The 19,647-nt window shown below is 37.8% G+C and overlaps 1 protein-coding gene across 1 annotated transcript in view; it reads right to left on the reverse strand.

Annotated features, from left to right (window-relative positions):
• STK3 (serine/threonine kinase 3) overlaps nt 1-19,647 on the reverse strand; it is a 146,446-nt gene that overhangs the window by 51,569 nt on the left and 75,230 nt on the right. Inside the window, exon 9 of the mRNA XM_052786913.1 lies at nt 9,200-9,392. Coding sequence (XP_052642873.1) covers nt 9,200-9,392 — 193 coding nt within the window. The remainder of the gene's footprint in view (nt 1-9,199; nt 9,393-19,647) is intronic.

A 19,647-nucleotide genomic window follows, 5' to 3' on the forward strand; every position in this document is an offset into this window, starting at 1 on the left:
TTATTCTGTTCTAGTACGATTTCTTCTGGCTTTTTTAATGTGTTCTTCTACTGTCTTGCTCTAGGCTTTACTGTACTTGACTCTGGTTGCTTCTCTTCAACTCCATGATGATCCTTCCATTTAGTCTGCCATGTTTCCATACACACTTCCTCCTCGCATTTTTTTTAGCTGATTTTTCTCTCAGTTGTTGCCATGTTCTTTTCTAATATTCTTTTCGAATCCCAGATCATAGTTATCTCTACTCATCTTTTAATTAATGACAACCACGACCATAACAAAAACATTCAGTGAACTAAACTCCAGGTTGAATTTAACAGACCACACAGCAGATACCTCTTCTCCAGAATCTCCCAAGTTTGCCCCACTGAACTGAAGATCATTTGAGTGAGCTTTCTGGATCTCTGGAGTCTGAGACTGAGGAAGGGATGAGAACTAAACAGCAGGGATGCCAAATAACTACAGAAATAAGCACTAAAGGGCAAAAACTGAAGAATCTAAACTTTAGCAAAGCATAGGTTTAGAAAACAGATCCAAGGGAAGGTAATAGTATGAAGGAGGTGGAATTAAAAACAGAAATACCATGCATTTTCTTAATACAAACTTTTTATTACTTGTTGATCACTGCCCAAAACCCCTGAAATTATTTGTACCAAAAAGATAGGACACCACATTGCTGGCCTTTCACAACCAATTTTTTTCTTCTGCTGAGATGGTTGTACTTATGTTTCATCCTTGAGACATACTTATAAACAAGAAGATTACCACTGTCTCTGTTAGAAACCCTAAGTACCAAATTGTTGGCCCATTACAGGTAAGATAGTCTCCCTCCTCTCATGTAACAGAAAATACTAAAGATTTTCCAAGCACTGCTCTTAAGTTTTAGAGCTATTTATAAATATCTTCCTTATATATGTAACAGAAGACTGCCTACATATGTAAAACAAACCAACCCCTCCAAATTCCTTGCTATCAAATGCATAATAAGGAAAGTGGGCCAACAGGACTGAAATTACTGGAAAATGAGCAAAGTACATTTATTTTACACTTTGAGGACTTGTTCTATTTGTTTTGATAAATAAGAATTTAGAACTCACTTCTGATTCCAATTTAGTATACAGTTAGTTAACCCACTTAAAAGAACAAGAGCTGCTTACCTTCACTGCAAACATAAAAACTCACACACAAAACCAGAACTATTATGCCTGCAAAACAATGGGACCAAAGGTATTTCAAGATTTGTTTGTTTTTTCCCCAATGTAAAAACAATGAATGATATATTTAAAGATTTATTTTTAAGGTTTTATTTTACTTTTACAAATAATTAAAGGAAAAAAGAGAGTCTTTTCAGATCTCTAGCTAACCTAACACAAACAAGTTTAGTTAATATTTCATGGAAAATGGGGTAGGTTGACACCTACTAGTTTAAAGGCCCTGTGAAGGCTCCTACCTCTTTTGTACTGACTTTATAAAACACTCGGGCTCTTTATGCCAGAGTAAACTGATGTGGATTACACTTTTTTTGCAAAAGGTAAGGTTATTAGAAGATCATTTTGGTCTGAAAGCACTTCTAACTTTCATGAACAACAGAGTAACAGTATCTTGTCAACTGTCTTTCAAGAATCACAGAATTTACAAGTACAATACATAAAGATTCCTTTAAGGACAATTAATTCACTCAACTATCCAGTAAGTTACTTTTTACACAAGCCATATATTTGCCACAAAAAATCTGCAGCACAATCAGTATCACTCCACACTTGCACTGAAAACCTATTGCACAATAGACTGTTCCATTCTAGGAGGATTTGGATTTTCCAGTTCTTCCCATTTTTCTTTGCTCTTCAGCAAAAGGTGATCATGTTTAAAAATGTTTGCCACAGTTTCAACATTTACGAATATCAGTCTCTTAACAACCCTGGACTTGCCCACTGCAGGACTTCAAGATGGCTTTGGGAAGAAAGCCACAATAAAAACAGCAACCCGAGAAATTTCTGGCAAGCCATGGAATGCAGAGACCACTATGGACACTGAAAACATACGTTCTACCTCAGCAATACACCTGATAAGAATACAGCCAATGGTGATGTCCCCAAATAGTTACATATGAGAATTTCTTCCAAAAAGTATGCTGGATAAAATGAATGAGGCAATGATATAACACACCACCAACTCTGTTTCAAAAACATATCACAACTAAAATAAAAACCTCTAAATACACATTTCATAATAAGAAGGAATGCACATTCCATTCTACTGCATGTTTTGATCAAATTAAATTGATGTCATCTATAAATAAAAATGCTTTTGTAGTGATGTATTTGCAACAGAAAAGTATTATATTAATATTAAATTGATTTTAAATCCGTTAAAAGTTCTGCTGCTAATTGTTAAGTTTTTATACTCTGTGTTGGGCTGAGCCATGTATACGTTCCCCCATGCTGGTCTGGCTAACTCAGGTCCAGCTTGTTGGTCAAAACCACTCTTGCCTTACTTCGTCAGCTGGAACCCGTCTATCCACAGCAGTCTCTGATCCTCAAAGAGGGCCCCATGATCACAGAAGTCAAACCTCTGTCAACAACACTAGAGGCACAACCAAGTGTTGACCCATAGGATCCATCCATTCCTCCAAGGCTTTCCCTTCACCATCATGATCAAGAACACCCTCACGACCCTAGAGTTACTCTCGACGTCACTCTCAAGGTCTCCTCTAGCAGTATCATTGACGCATGCCCACATGGTTGGGCAGCAGGAGACAATAGTCTAAGCACTGGAGAAGCCCTGGCAGTCTTTCAGCATTGTGGGACTGGGCCCTGGGCAAGAAATAACTTTCCCTAGATAGCAAGTAAGGTCAGCAGATAAGGGCATCCATCTCCTACAAGGGTGAGTCTCCCACTACAATTTCCTGGGAGGGGGCAGGTGGTGGTGGTGGTGGTGGTGTTTTGTTTGTTTGTTTGTGGTTTTTTTACAATTTCCTATGGGAAGTCTCTAAGTCTTTCTCTTGCTCTGTTACTACTGGGGCACCAGACCTCTTCTGCAGCTCCAAATCTACAGAGGAAAGCTTTCCTCCTTTTGCCAAAAGCCACAAGCTTCCACAGCCTTCCCCATCCTGGGGATCTCCATCTGCCACTCGATTGAGGAACATGTCCAGCTGCTGCCTCTTTGGTGAAGTCAGGGGATCAGGCTCTCCTGTCTGCAGTGCTTCCGTGAAGATCCTGTCAGTATCTTTATTCCCTCAAAATACATTGCTTTGTCACTATTAGAGCGAGAAGCTGTATTGCAATCTGCTTTTAGCATTATTTGGACTATCACCTCTACTACAAAGGCTACAACAGCTTATACAACAACATATACTACTCAGGCTTTATATTTCCTACATTCCTACCACTACTTTCTTACCACACAAGGTGGCCTACAACACAGTGGCAGTAATTCTCCTGGGAAATGGGAGACAGCTTTGAATACGATAAGGTTGAAGAGAGCCTAGAATTTTGACCTCAATGTCCAGGCAAGTGCACTTAACAGTGAACTACCATGTAGAAGGTTGCCACAGCCACCTCCTTCAGCTATATTTTAAGCAGAAACTGTGACTGTATTTTATGAGTGGGTGAGTTCAGCTGCTAATAAATGCCTGTTAGACAACCACCTCAGAGAATTAGAGGTCAGTCTACTTAGTTTCTGAATCACAAGGAAGCATCAGCAGAAACCAGATCACTAGTTCCTTAGGCCAGAGCAGCTGGGAGTCTATCAAAGGTTGTATCTACGAAATGCTTGACTACAGAGAGCTGTGGAACAAAGTGGTTACCGAGTTTGTGGTTTTCACATCACAGTGACTTATACACCCAAGTCTTCATTCAAATTCAGGCCTCATTCAGTCTTTTGGTTGTTTGTTTTATAATATACCTATTTATCAGAAATAATTGCAACCGGCATTTAAATGCAAAATTGTCATGGTTTAACCCCAGCCAGCAACTAAGCACCACGCAGCTGCTCACTCACTCCCCCCAACCCCCCAGTGGGATGGGGAAGAAAATCGGGAAAAGAAGTAAAACTCGTGGGTTGAGATAAGAACAGTTTAATAGAACAGAAAAGAAGAAACTAATAATGATAATGATAACACTAATAAAATGACAACAGTAATAATAATAGGATTGGAATGTACAAATAATGCGCAGTGCAATTGCTCACCACCCGCCGATCGACACCCAGTTAGTCCCCAAGCGGTGATCCCCTGCCCACTCCCCCAGTTTATATACTAGACGTGACATCACATGGTATGGAATACCCCTCTGGCCACTTTGGGTCAGCTGTCCTGGCTCTGTCCTGTGCCAACTTCTTGTGCCCCTCCAGCTTTCTCGCTGGCTGGGCATGAGAAGCTGAAAAATCCTTGACTTTAGTCTAAACACTACTTAGCAACAACTGAAAACATCAGTGTGTTATCAACATTCTTCTCATACTGAACTCAAAACATAGCACCGTACCAGCTACTAGGAAGACAATTAACTCTATCCCAGCTGAAACCAGGACAAAAATCCACATATTTTTCAACCAGCTAAAGCCTTCACAGACTTTTTGAAACAGTGTGAACTTGTTTAAAGAATTTTTTATGGGGAAAAGAGTTTCCTGCACAAAACATTGCTTTGCTTCCTGAGAATGAGAATTGTAAAACTGGTTTAATAAATTTTGTTCTATTTTTCCACCTCCTGGAGAAAAGGAAAAAATATCCAATGACACTACTGTTATAAACCCATTAGTCCATTCCAGCTGAGTTATACTTTATTTCTGCTTTCAGGAAAACAAAGAAAATCCATGTTAAGCTAGCATTTTGCAACAGCTCTTGAAGCAGAATTGCCAACAGGATGTTTTTCTTTGAAAAAAAATCCCATCTGTAAAAGATACCACTACTCGTGGCATAAATGAACAACTTTATCACCAACCACACGGAGAGGGCTCGAGGACTGGAATAGGCTTGGAAACACCTATCATCTCTTTCTATATATACAGGAGTAAAGCACTAGTACACCTGCATATGCCATCAAGCAAACAGTCTTAATGTGGGCACAGTAAACATGCTCGAACAAAACTATGTCCATGAAAAATCAATGCCCAGGCTACAGCACCACTGAAACCAGCCCATAATAAAGCTTGATTGCTGAATTCCTGTAGGACCTGCATCACAGACTGTTACAAGTCACATATCAATAGCTTTTGCTTTTCAGCTGAAAAACCAGCTGTGGGACTTAGGCCTTTCTAAGAGTTACAAAGCACCACTCCAGAGCTACCCAAGCATCCACCTCCTACGATAGAGGAGACTGACCTACAGTATGGCACAATCTCTTACACTGGATGCACTGAAATCACACAAAAAAAACCCCAAACCAAAAAAACAAAACAAAAACATACAAAAAAACCCCACCAAAAACCAAACAACAACAACAAAACCAACTCATGAATTCTCCTTTCAAAATGTAGGTTCTACAGCATAGTGCATGTCATGCTGTAATCAAGGATCCCATAATACAATAACACAAGAAAGTTCAGCAAGTAAGTGCTGGAACCAAACCTGTCACTTGCCAGCTGAATGATGAAACCATCACTTGCCATCAGGCTACCTCGTTTGCTGGCTTTCCTTCGTTGGTGTTACAGGTCTCAAGACAGTCACCTATGGGGGAGGAGGGAGGGGAAGGAAGCCTGCTGTCCCAAAGATTATATTCTTCTGTTTGATAAGAAGGAAGAATGTGTTTAAAAATTATACTGACTAAACCTAGATCATCATGTCTTATAGGGCAATAATAAAGTAAAAACCTGACCCCTTTTCTACATTCTATCTGTCAAATGCCACCTCATTAGTTCACTGTCCTCTTTTAATATATTCATTACCAACCATGAACTATCTAGAAGCTTCACTGAAGTCTGAAGCAACAGCTAGATACCCAGAATAAGTCCAAATGGCAAGAAGAGGCAACTTGTTTTCCAGCCCAAAGCAGATGGCAAATACAAATTTAACAGGGGAAAAAAAAAAAGAGGGGGGGAGTGTTAATGAAAAGGAGAAAGGAGAACAGTCAGAAGTACTCTTGCTGCACCAGAAAGCCCTAACACTAAGCCTTGCCAAAAAGCCACAAAGGGAATGTGGGGAAGCTGGTCTGAACACTTGTCTCTGAATTGAGATATGAAAAAGCTTCTACATGAAAGTAAGAACAATCCAGGCAGCTGAACAAAAGCAGTACTACCTTCCATCAGTCCCACTCTTTCTTCCACTCCATGGTAAACCTCCTAAAGTTAAGCTCTGTCCTCTCACCTCTCTGTATTCTGCATTTCCTTTCCTCCTTCCGGGTACATACCACGGAGTCCCTGCTCAGAGCATGCACAGGCATACTAAGCAAGAAGGCATAAATGTTGTTTATTGCTAGGCTGTATATTGTATGTTGGGGTAGGATGACAGGCCTCTTTTTGTTCCAAATCCCAATTTTATCCAGGCACAATTCCCTATTTGTGAAAAAAATATGGTTTTAGTTATTTTCTGTGATGGCTCCCAGAGGCCTCTAAGCATGGGCACTTATAAATAAAAACTTATTATTGTTTCTTATTTTGTCCTTGAGCAGGGAAACAAAAGGCAGAAGGAAACAAAACCTGAAACTAAACACTAGAGCAATTACAAAACAAAAAGTTTGTCATAAATATTTTGTGTCTCTAGAAAGGAAATGAAATCTCTCTTCCCTAGTTCACTAAGTTTATTTCTCCAAGTTTCTTGCTTGCAATGTTCTATTACTCAGAAGTATCAAAGAGCACTTTTAAGCTACTTGTTCTGATTTACTATAATCAAATCACACGAACATGTAGAAAGTGCCCACCTTGCCTACAAAGGTATATTGGGAAAAGCAACCAATCTCCAAAACCTTGTGTCTTTGTCAAGCACAAAGAAGCACAAAATCTATGTCTGCCTCTCAGGGAGAGCAAGGATTTGTATGTCCCTTCCTGATGACATTTATTTAGGACCCTTGCTATTCCTCCTGTTTAAGCCAACAGTACATGAATCACAGAACCAGAGGAGGACCAGCTACAGTGGACATGAATTATATTTATTTTCAGCTGACAGATGGAGAGGTCCCATTCTTGAATTATTTCTAGTTTTTAATCAATGCATGTCTCAGGCAAAATACAAGAACGTTCTGCAAGTAAGTACTGGAATCAAACCTGTTGCCTGCCAGCTGAATGGTGAAACCATCACTTGCCATTAGGCTACCTTCAGTTTGTGGGCTTTCCTTCACTAGAGTTACAGGTCTCAAGAGAGCCACCTATGGGGTGAGGGAGGGAAAGAAGCCTGCTGTCCCAAAGATCATATATTCTTGTTTGACAAGAAGGAAGAATGGGTTTAAGAATTATACTGACTAAATGCCAAGGTAGAGAAAGGTAATTCCCTTTCTAACCACAGACTGTTACTGGAATCAATTAAAAATTGAAAATAACAGTACATTTGTCTCCAGCAACATAGCAGACAAACAGGACACAGATAAAGAGATTGCAGTGCAAACCTAATGACACTTTTTGATCTGTCTGGCATACTAACAGGTATTTCCTCCCAGCACATAAAAAAGCTACATGGATAGTGTTGTGCATTTGGTATACTACTTATATAGAACTTGTTTATTAAGCCTGAAGTGATTTGACAGGCTGCACAGAAACTGCACTAAACCCTACTTCATAATACTTCCACCCTAAGAATTATTTTTTTATCCTTTACTCCAAATTTTCTTGTAATATCTTCCACCTTTTTTTTTTTTTTACATCACTACTCATCTTTTCCTTGACTTGTTGAAATTGATGAGTTTAAGATCACTTGTAGTAACCCTCCATTAGCCTCACAGTTTAATAGGTAAATACTGTTTCAGCACAAAAACAAATCAAAGGACATACTGAGTGTCTTCATGAGGTGAATCATCCTACTTAAACTAATCACTTATCCAGAGGTATGGCTGCCATCTTATTGCTGAGAACAATAAAAAAAAGACCCAACCAAAAACAAACAAACAAAAACCAACAACAAACCAAAACCAACCACAAAAAAGCCCCCAAACAAACAAACAAACAAAAAAATCAAGAAAACCCCTCCTTCCTTCTAATTTGCTGTACATTAAACAGCAAAGAAAACATATTCCTGCTTTGCACTTCCAGCTAATCTCGCATAAATCACATCAGGTGTATATGTGCAAACACAAATACAACTTGTATGTTTGCTATAAAGCGTTCTACAAAGTTATTTATTTGGCACTGATTTCCACTCTTGAGACATTAGCTTTACATATTACCTCCCCCCGCCACCCAAACAATTGCCTGAGGTTAAACATTAAATTGTGCCTCATGAAACCAGACACCTATAGCTTGAGTTAGATTCATCTATTGATGCTGCCCATTTTAAGCAAAAGCAAATAATTCTATTAAATTCAGTGGGCCTCATTCTGCAGTAGTCTTCAGCCAAATAATGAGCACATCAGTATGTAAGTTAACTATGTAACAAATACGTATTTATACATATTTCAGCATAACTTATAATTTTATACTTCAAAACATTTGCAATTTTTTTTCTCTTTGTTACGTACTCCTTCACATGCTGCTTAAGTAAATTTAGACTTTTTACTTATGTTTCAACATACTTAGGTTTTGACCATTGCCTTAAATCAAGCATTATTGAATTATACTCCAACAAATGTTCAAATAATAACTGACAAAATAAAAATCTGCTAATTGATCATAAGTTACAAAACAATTTTGCAGCAAGATGTGTACCGATTGCTGAACCCATGAAGAGTCATGACGAGTTCCCAGGACCACTCTTATTGAAGCAGCAGTTTCTCACATAATCACATCACTCCAGTTTAGCTCCAAGGAACTGGTCCAAATGTATGTGGGACAGGAGGCAAAAAGCAAGTGACAAGCAGTAGAAAGGACAATTCACAGAAGGCTAATTTTAGAGTCCTCCAGGGAGGCTTAGCAAAGCACCAAAACCAGGCTTCTGCTTTGAATCTCTCACTATAGTCACCTTTTTCTCCACAAGCTATAGAGAGTGCTTAGACACAAATACCCTTCTGCCCTTGTTTTAACCACAGAACTTGACACTTAAATGCCACTGATGATAGAACGTTCTCATGCAGTATGAGAAAACATTATATTATTAAAAGAAAAGGAAAGTAAATTAACAACATACTTTTCATGGTCCCATCTTCCTCTTCATCATCATCGCTATTTATTACCATGGTCCCCAAGTCTGATTCTAACATAGTACTGTTATGTTCAATCATTGTCTGAGCGCCTTCACTCATCGTGCTTGTGGCCCTCATGGTACCAGCACTTTCTGAACTAGTCTTCACCATGGTGTGAGAGTCCAGCTCATCTTCATCCTATGGAGAAACATTTGCCAGAATGCAGCAGATAATTTAAATAAACAAAGTTAAGAAGCAATCATTTAAATGCTTATTCATTAGTTTTATATCTTCCCATGACCTAGTTGTACTGCTAGACTTTCAGGTTTAAAACTTTAAAAGAAATTAAAAAATGAAAAATGTTCCATATAAAGGAAGAATAAAAACTTTCCTCATTCTCACAGATGTATGGCAGGGTGGATATAACAGCAACGTGGCCCACATACCCACTTTGCACCAGTATCCAGTTTTGAATATCGCAGTGATTTTCATGACCCACTATACCTCCCTGGGTTCCATATCAGTACCACAATTTATAGAAAGTGATTTGGTTGTTTTGCAATGGACTATCACCAAGGAGTTGTGCTGATCACCCTTAACTAAAGTATCATGCCCAGCATTTTACATTACACACAGCACCCAGATGACAGACTCCCATTCAATTTAGCTAGTAAACAATCCTCCAAAACAGTTTTGGAAGTCCACCTCAGAAACAGAAAATCAACTTGGCTTATTTCAAGTATTTAGTTCTCTTTAAAAATCTCTGTCACAAGAGTGAGCAAAATTACTTGTTGATACTACGTAGAAAAATAGTGGTTAAGTATGTGCTCTACAGGTAAGTGGGTAGGTGAGCTAATATAATGAAGAGATACAGTAGCACTTTGAATCGGTGACAATAAAGGGCCAGGAATGTGAAACAGAGAACTAATGACAATCCAGTTAATGAATTACAAAATTCATATGGAATACCTATATTTGAAAACATTTATGGGAAATCCCACTGCTTTCCAAAGCCTGATTTAGATTATACGTACAACATCACAGCATTTCAGGAATAATGTAATGAACTATACACATTTTCTGTACCAGCAAAATCTATTACCCAAGGGGGGGGGGGGGGGGGGAATTTTTAAAAATTCTCCTTGTTGATTACATAAGAAATAATACCCATCACTGTGAAGTCATTCTATGTCAAATTTTTAAATTTTAAATACAAGACCCTACAAGGTATGGCACTTTCTATTTCTCACTGAATTCATTCCTTTCCTTTCCTGTTATTCCCTGACACAGCAGACAATTTGCCTCTAGTATAGACATATGTGCATGAGCCAGCTACACTGCCTGAGTGCCTGCTTCTCTAATGGTTGGTCTAAGGAGATACAGCGGATTGTAGTTAGCAATAATACCAATACACCAGCTCCTGAAAACTATTCTATTACGTCTCAACTCAGAGGCACAAAAATAGATCTAATTTTGATTCAGAGAGTCTGGCTAATAGCATAACAATCTGAAACCAGGATACAGTCCTAAATCTGTGATTAAAATTTCAAATGTCAAATGTCAAAAGAATCATTACTTTCTGGATTATAATTTGCAAAAATATTAAAGTTCTTCATGTGCATTCTTTCTGGGTTTTTTAGTTGCATTCTAATACGCTATATTTAGTACCCTACCCTTAAAAAAATTATGATATCCCAAAGATACAGATAGTTTACAGCTGCTACTCTACAGTACTAGAGGACTGTGCCAGTAAATAAATAAATGAGAGTATTTTGGTACTGCTCCTCCTGGTGGCAACTTTAATTTTCTTTACCTTGCTCCCCCCGTCCCGCAATGTTCTTGCTAACCCCAGTGTTTTCTATGAGTTATATTTTTCCCTTTCTAACAAGACTACTCAGAAAGTAGAGTCCACAAGTGCGTTTTTGCATGGCATCTTAAAAGTGCCAGAACAATTAAGTTATTATTTCCAAATGCTTCTTTCAGTACTGCAATACAATGCAAAACTGACTCACAATGTACTGCTCTTTCTCCTATTCAGCGCCACAAATGTGGCATCTCTAACATACAGGCAGGCAAATCCCTGAGTTTAAGGCACAGTTACATTTGCTTTACAGATTTACTTGACTAATATTAATATCCACTTGCAGTGCATATGGTCCTAAACTTACTAAAACCCAAATCAGAAATGAAACACTTTCCTGAAGCTTAAAAGTTGTATTTTAGATATTAGTGAAAAGTGATGGCTAAAAATATGAACAAGTATGAAATGGAGTCCTAAGTAACCATTTTCTTATCTTCTGCTTCATTAAAAAAATTGGTATTTTATTTCTTTAGTCAAATCAAGTATTTCAGTTTGTTCTGAACAATAGCATTTCATTTTCCAGTCTAAGAGTGTCAGAAGCCTTTATCTTACTATTGTCTCTAGGCAGAGAGAACAGTTATCTTCTAGTACCTAGAAGACTAAGGATCACAAAAGCCCACCTCAGTACTAACAGAATAGTTGTCCCAAGAAGGGAAGTACATGACAATTTCGATCAATAGTGTTTTCCCTAGATCAGGAATGAGGTACTGAGAGAAAGCAATATAAAACTTTTCCGGGGCCTGTGCATGCCCCAGAATGATTAATTTTGTGGTTTAAGTCAGATTGCTTCCAGAACTATATCATTCCAGTATTTCTCACAAATATGAGATTTAGCTAACACAGCAGTAGACTATACTGGATCCAAAAAAGTAACTTCATAAAAATATCCAGTATATCCAAGTTATGTAAGTGCACATTTAAATGAGATGAAAGCGATTCCTTTGTACAAATTCTGATTCATGCTTTACAGTTCATAAATATTGATGTAGAACTTTTGATCTGTTGTTAAAAAAGGTAAACTCACTGATTAAATAAAAACAAACACAATCTCAATTTTAACCAGGAAAAAATATAAGGTATTAAAGCTGAAGTGTCATGTTCTCATACTGTTTATGAAAACAGATCCAAGAATCAAGCAATAAAAACAGCTAACTCTGGAATTAAACTGTCTGCTGTTCTCTTGTGTACAAGTAATAAGCACCAAACCTGTATTTGACAGGAGTTTCTGATACACCACTGTACAGCAACAGAAAGAGTGCACGAGCAAGTACTCTAATATTTCTTGAAATGGTACACAAATGACAATAAACTACAGAAACTCTGAACAACATTATAACACAAAGCAAGTACAAGTGAAACATTGCCAATACGCTGCAACCCTATGGGACTAACTCTTTGGATCTTCTTAGGTACCAAAATAAGTTAGAAGATTAACAAAACCAACCCTTAAAGCATGAAATTGCAATCATAGAGACTTGATTATCAGGACAGCAAATTAAAAAAGACATCAGTGGAAACAACATGCAGGACTTTGTGATATGCCTGTAACATAAAAGATCTCATCATTACACGAGAAGTTTTGTCAGAAAAGATGGCCTTGCACATCATACCTGAGTCTTTATCATGATAGATGCAAATGAGCCGAGGTGATAATGATTAATGGATTTTTTTGTTGCATTTTTAACATTCATAGGAAAAAAGGGATGAAGACTGATAAAGAAAAAACCAAACAGGACAAGCAAATATGGCAGCTTGCTTTTAAAATCTCTTTAGCTATGGTTTGTGCATGTAAGAAGAACACTAGAGGGCACCAAAGACAGCTAACTAGGCTGCAATACATTAAAGGAAGATTTACATGCTGGCAAAATTTAGTATCCTGTAAAATAATTTCATTTACTATTAACACCTCATCATCACCTTTGAAAAACGTGGCTGTAGTCACAGCTATCTCTTTGTAAAAGCACAGTAGTAGCTACATAAACACATAATATAGTTTGGTCAAGAACAAGGATTTTGTAAAAGTTCTAACACATACAAAGCCCAACTACAACCAGAGTATATGCTTAATACTGAGGACACATTTAAGCTTAGACCCATCAGCAAAACAGGTAAAAACTTAACTTTCAGCACACACTCATACCACATCAAATTCAATAGACGTATGTCACGAAACAGCGTTTAAGCTTGTTTTCTACCTCCTTCTAATTGATATACCTAGTAACAACAACTTGCTGCGCATAATTACCTCCCTATGTTTACTCTTCGTATAATGGATTTCTGGCTCTAAATTGCTGTGGATTTTAACAATATGCTCTTAAAAAGCTGTTTATGCCCCTTGGGTAGCTAGCTATATTTCTTTTGACAAAGTCATCTTTATATATTTCTAACTTCAGGACACTTAAAGGACTGCCGTCAAATTTAATTAGTATTTATGTCAAGTGTTCTTTGGCTTAAAAGAAAAATGCTATGAGAACAGAAAGTTCTAACACTGTTTGTCATGCAAAGTTATATATATATATATACACACACACACAGATACATAGATATATCATATACATACAAACACATGAAAGATGCATGAAAGTAAATATAAAAACCTTCAGAAAAATGCAGCCTGGTGTACCAGATTTAAAATACAGAATAACTCAAATGATTCACTAGTTCTTTTAAAATCACTATACAAATATTGTAAAAATATAAAGGAATATAATTAAAGCAATTATTTCTTAAGGTCTCAAAAGACAGATGCCAACTTCTCATAATTAATATATGATTAACCAAAGAAACTTTTGTATGAATGAATAAATAAGCCTACATATAGGAACAATTGATTATTGACAGTTGGCTAAGTTGTTGATAGTTGTCAACCACTAAGTGTCTAAGAAAAACAAAAGTGGAGTACTGAAGTAGTAATTCCTTGTCTGAATATTCTAAAATAATTAAGCATTCCTCACATAACAGAGACATCAAAATGTAAAAGAAGACATACAGGAAGAGCTGCTTGTTAGCTCATTCCTTTAAAGATCCACAGAAATAAATATTTAGACATGTTTCCTGTGAGCTGCCAGGCAACGAGTTACTTTACATTCCCATAATACAGCTGCCCAGCCTCAGCATCCAATTCACATCACATTTCAAAAAATGCATGAGAGAAGAGATTGGTCATGTTTAGTAATGCCTAAACTAACATTTAAACTTTGATATTGGGATTAACCTTCTGTAGAATACACCACTTGCAATTTTTGCTTAATTAAAAAAATCTGTACAATTACCTCAGCACCTATCAAAACATGTCAGTTTGTCAGAAGGCATTCTCATCACATGAGCAGCTCTCGTAACAGGCATAAAATCAATTCAGAGCACACTGTTTGTAACGATATTATCTCTCTCTGGAAGGATACAGACATGAAGACTGTATTCAACCTGGCCATTTATTTACAGCTGTATAATACGGAGTTTTGAAAAGCATAAAATATTTACATTATAATTGACAACTTCCCATACTATAAAAAGTTCACAGAGTCACAAGAGATGTGACTCTTCCTCACTTTAAGGAAAACAACCTGAATTGATCCTGAAAATTAAGTACCTAAGTGTGAAATCTTTGCATCTGATTAATTCTCAAAAACCACCATCTCCTCTCCATTCCACTTTCAGTTATGTAAGTCACTTATAACCTGAGTGCCCATTACAATACATATATGGTTTTAAGAGGGAATTAAAGCTATAAAAACTTATTCAAATGTAACTGTTAGGGTTAAATCTGGTCTCCTAACAAAACGAACATCGTAGTTAGAACATTTTACACCTTTCTTCTTGATGGGTCCCAGGACACGTACCAGTGAGTAATGAGCACAACTGCTCACGCTTTATGTAGGGAATTCTTGGGGGGTTAGATCGGTAAATTCAAGCCCCCAATAGGTTAACTGAAACCATTCTTTTTTCAATAGTATATGGACTCAATTCACTGCCCATGAGAGACCTTTAACATTGATAGACTTTACTTAACACTAACATCAGTATTTGCTCTTGCTTTTAGGTGTTACTAAATAGGCATTTCTCCAGGTTTGAGTCTGCCTTTGCACTTCTACGGTGAGGACTTCACAGTGATATCATTGGGAAAATCCACTTTTAAGGTGTTATTTTCCAAAATTTATGTGCTAGGTGGCTATTACTTTCCAACTGAACAGTGACTCCGATTCCATATACAATCTGAAAACATTTATAGATATTACAATATGAATATACACATGACTTACTGTCACTCCTACTACTACACAAGGTAACATAGGGACTGTCATTGTCTCTTTCTAGAACTGCTGCCATCATTGCACGTTAGCTTATCAAAACCTGTATTATGATTTGAACTGTATGTTTGTGTAGTCATGCAAACTACACACAAGCAGCCCTATATTTCTTCAGGGTTCTGTGAAGACTGGTACATAAGAAGGAGGAATATGCAATGGTTATTTATCTTTATACTTGAACGCTGGACTGCTGACTTCATCCACTACAGTATACCAAACTGGCACTTACATTATCTGTTTTCCCTTTCCAGATGGGAAAGAATAAGCACTCAGTTAGAAGTGTAAGAAGAATTGGTTTATTGCCTTTCTGGCAGTTCCCCAAACAAGTTCCAAATTAAATGAAAGACATAATCTTTGAGCTTATTTTGAAATTAAGCATTATTTCAAATTGAAGTGGAGGATTTTGAGGGATTTGTTGTTTGGTTGGTTTTTTAAATGACAAACACAAATACTCCAATGCTTTCATTTTATTCTTCTGGGTTTTATCCTGGTTTCCTTTAATAACTTGTGTGTCCACTGATCAATCTCTGCCTAGCATGCTTTGAAAACTAAAATCTGTGCTGTCCAGAATTTCACTTAATTCAGGTCTCAATCACACCTACGTGTTGCTCAGGAGTCTTCTAGCATGCAGTACATAAATAACATGCATTCAGGAAACAAGGTACAGAAAACTTCTCTGATTAAATAAAAAATTGTAACAGTTTGCCCTGCTGTTCCCTAGTTTGGCTGGTTTTGTGCTTTTAACTGATCAGAACCATTAGTGACTGCAACTGGACAAGATGCTGCTGTCATCTCTCAAATGAATCTGGAATTTCTTACAATGATGTACTGCACTGAAACTCAGTTGCAAGACATGGAAGTCTGTATTACAACCAAGAAATTATTAAAACCACTTCGGAACAAGATTAGTTCTGCATTGTGACAACACGAAAGCTATTCATAGGTCACTACCAAACATGGAGTTTTGACAAACTGTATTTGTCAACAAGGAAATCCCTCCTCCTCACCTCACCATTAGTATTCTTCATTTCATTCACTTGCACCCTCACTTTTTCTATTAAAGCTAAGTATTTCCAAACTTTTTTTTCACTCAAGGCTTACCAAGCAATACGAAATTATTAAAGGCATATATTTACTGATAGCAAAAGTCATACTTACTACCAAATATCACATTAACAGTTTTAACAAAAGTAAAACTTTCATCTTAATTACAAACCTTATCATAGATTATTCTTTAGAATCATAAAACCATATGAAAACTTAAGGAATTAAAAAATTTCAACAGCATAAAAAAAAACATAAACAAAAATCTTTTTAAAAATAGGAACAAAAATCCCTTTTTATACTTCGTCTTTAATATAACAGCAAACTTTTTCAAAAGTTTAACTATTTGATATAAACCGTACAGCAAAAATACCTGGACATCCTCTTGTCCATTACAAGATATTTTTGCAGTAGTAAATTCATGGTGGCTTATAGTCTTCCTTTGATAAAGCTGATGGAGCTAAAGGGGAAAAGGCACAAAACCTCTCCAGAATAATCTCCAGGAGTAATCCATGATCAGGATAAAAAATATGAAATTATCACACTGACAAGTGCAACTTCCCACTTTGCCAGCAGCACCAGCTAGTACTTCCCTTTTGTTTACTCCACTTACAGGAGGCATATCTTCTTCTTACCTTTGCACATGGTCTTTATCTACATTTGGAACTTCCCCCAAGCTCAAAGAGATCTTTTCCTTCTCCCTACTGAAGTTTATAAGAATGACACAAACCATTTTTTAAAAATATCCATTTTCTCTGCCATGAGCAAAGCTGGCCTTTGCTGGAAAACTACAGTTAAACTCTCAACCGCCTTACCATGGCATTGCAAACATGATCTGAACTACTGTCACTTCAAAAGCACACATAGATCTGTAGCAAATATAAGATAGCCTGACTTACCTTAGCCCACAATGAACTTGACTACAGACTATTTGTGTAGCCTAGTCTACTACAGGACCTCTCTCACAGCGAACAAAACAGACATATGATTGTAAGGATTAACCTGTGTTTTCCCCAAAGAAAAAGTTACAATAACGTGTTAAGCAGAGTTAGAATTTGTAGTTCAAGCAGTTACCACCCCTTAGCAATATGCAATAACCACCCATTTGAACTCTTAAACTTGTCATCTTATGCTCTAAAATATTAAGGGATAGCTTGCATTAATCTCTTCTGTGCTTTGTATTCAGCATACCTTCAGTGTCACTTTAAGTCCACCCTTCACAAAGTTTACTTTGCATTAAAATAGACCCATAGAGGCAGCTAGTTTATCTTGCTGAGGAAGCAAACTTCTTAGCTCAAAAACGCAGCAACCACAAGGGCTTATGTAATTATGTCCAAATGCAATATATTATGCACTCAATATCCAAGATCTCTCTCTCTTAACATCCCCTGCAAACATCATTTGCTATTATTTATTAGTTTTAGTTAATCAATTACAGTCTGTAAGTCAGCATCACCATAGAAAACTAAAAAGGAGTACAAGACATCAAATTACTAAGGATGATAAAACTATTTCAAAAAGAACTTCAATAATTAACTCCAAGGACACCATACAGCATAATGTGCATGTTCAATGTATTTTACTATTTTCTTTAAATAATTCTGAAGTCTTCTACAAGTATGGCAGTACAAAGGGCTTGCGTTAACAAACATACGTTCTTTTCAAAGTGTCCATATTGCTGAAGTTTTTATCCAGACTCTCTCATCCTTCCTGCATATTTATCATCTTAAAGTCTCATTTAGTGATCCCTCCACTCGAGGTAATACAACTACAAAGGTTCATTTTCCAACTTATCCCCTTCTGTCTTTCATTACACTGAAGTCCCCTTTCATGGCCTTCTCCTATTCTATCACTTCATTCCATACTGAGAAGTCAGCTCTGCCTCAAATTGGCCTCTTCTATTACTCGCCTGTTACATTTTCAAACCCATTTATTCTTTTCTCAGGTCTCCTACTGCCAGCAGGGCTGCCTCTAGCCCTCTGCAAGACTGTCATTATTGTCCTTTAAAACTCCTCTACATGATCCTGAAAAAAAAATTGAGCAAGATATGCTAATGCCAAGCTTCCTGTGCTGACTAATCTTGTATCTCCTCTGCCTGTGCCTCTCTGTCATCTACTCTGACCTTCTGCTTTATAGTTAAGAGCAATTTCTTCAAGGGGAGGCTGACTTCTGCTTCTGGGTTTGTTGATGCTCATGCACTGGTATATGATTACAGCTCCTCAAATTCTGTTAAGTGTAAGTAAAAAATTACAGACTTAGCATTTCCATAGACTACAACTGCACTTATTTTTAAGAGCAATGCAATCTTGCAGCAAAGGCGGCAAATGGTATCCTCGGCTGCATTAGGAGCAGTGTCACCAGCAGGTCAAAGGAGGTGATCCTTCCCCGCTGCTCAGCACTGGTGAGGCCACACATGGAGTGCTGGGTCCACTTCTGGGCTCCCCAGTACAGGAGAGACATGGGCCTATCAGAGAGAGTCCAACAAAGGGCCATAAAGATGATCAAGGGACTGAAGCATCACTCCTCTGAGGAGAGGCTGAGAGAGCTAAGACTGTTCAGTCTGGAGAAGGGAAGGCTCATGGGGGACCTCATCAATCTGTACAAGTATCTGAAGAGAAGGTGCAAAGAGGACAGAGCCAGACTCTTTTCAGTGGTGGCCAGTGACAGGACCAGAGGCAATGGACACACACTGAAACACAGGAGGTTCCCTTTGAACATCAGGAAACACTTTTTTACTCTGAGGGTGACCAAGCGTTGGCACAAGCTGCCCAGAAAGGTTGTGGAGTTTCCCTCCTTGGAGATACTCAAAAGCTGTCTGGACACAATCCTAGGCAACCAGGTCTAGGTGGCTCTGTTTGAGGAGGGGGTTAGACCAGATGACCTCCAGGGGTCCCTTCCAACCTCAGCTATTCTGTGATTCTGCTCTCAGCCCTGCTAACCAAAGATACTTCTGTTATTTTCAGATTTGAGGCACCTATCTTTTACAGTTAGTGACAAGCAGAGTCTTGCTGTCTTTTTAACTCATCACCTATTCCCTGACTGCACCACAAAAATTCAAGGCAAAACTCCCACCTACTGCAATGGTAACACAGTAACAGATTCCTGCCCCACTCCTGGATTCGAGGTTCCTTTATACTAAACACCGAATAACCTGGGTGGGTGGGGGGGGTGGGGAGGGGAGTGCAGTGTTACATTCTGACTTTCGCACCCATGCAAGAAGCAGGAGGAGTTGCTAAATGCT

The sequence above is a fragment of the Harpia harpyja genome, chromosome 5, assembly GCF_026419915.1.
Source record: "Harpia harpyja isolate bHarHar1 chromosome 5, bHarHar1 primary haplotype, whole genome shotgun sequence".
NCBI classification, from domain to species: Eukaryota; Metazoa; Chordata; class Aves; order Accipitriformes; family Accipitridae; genus Harpia; species Harpia harpyja.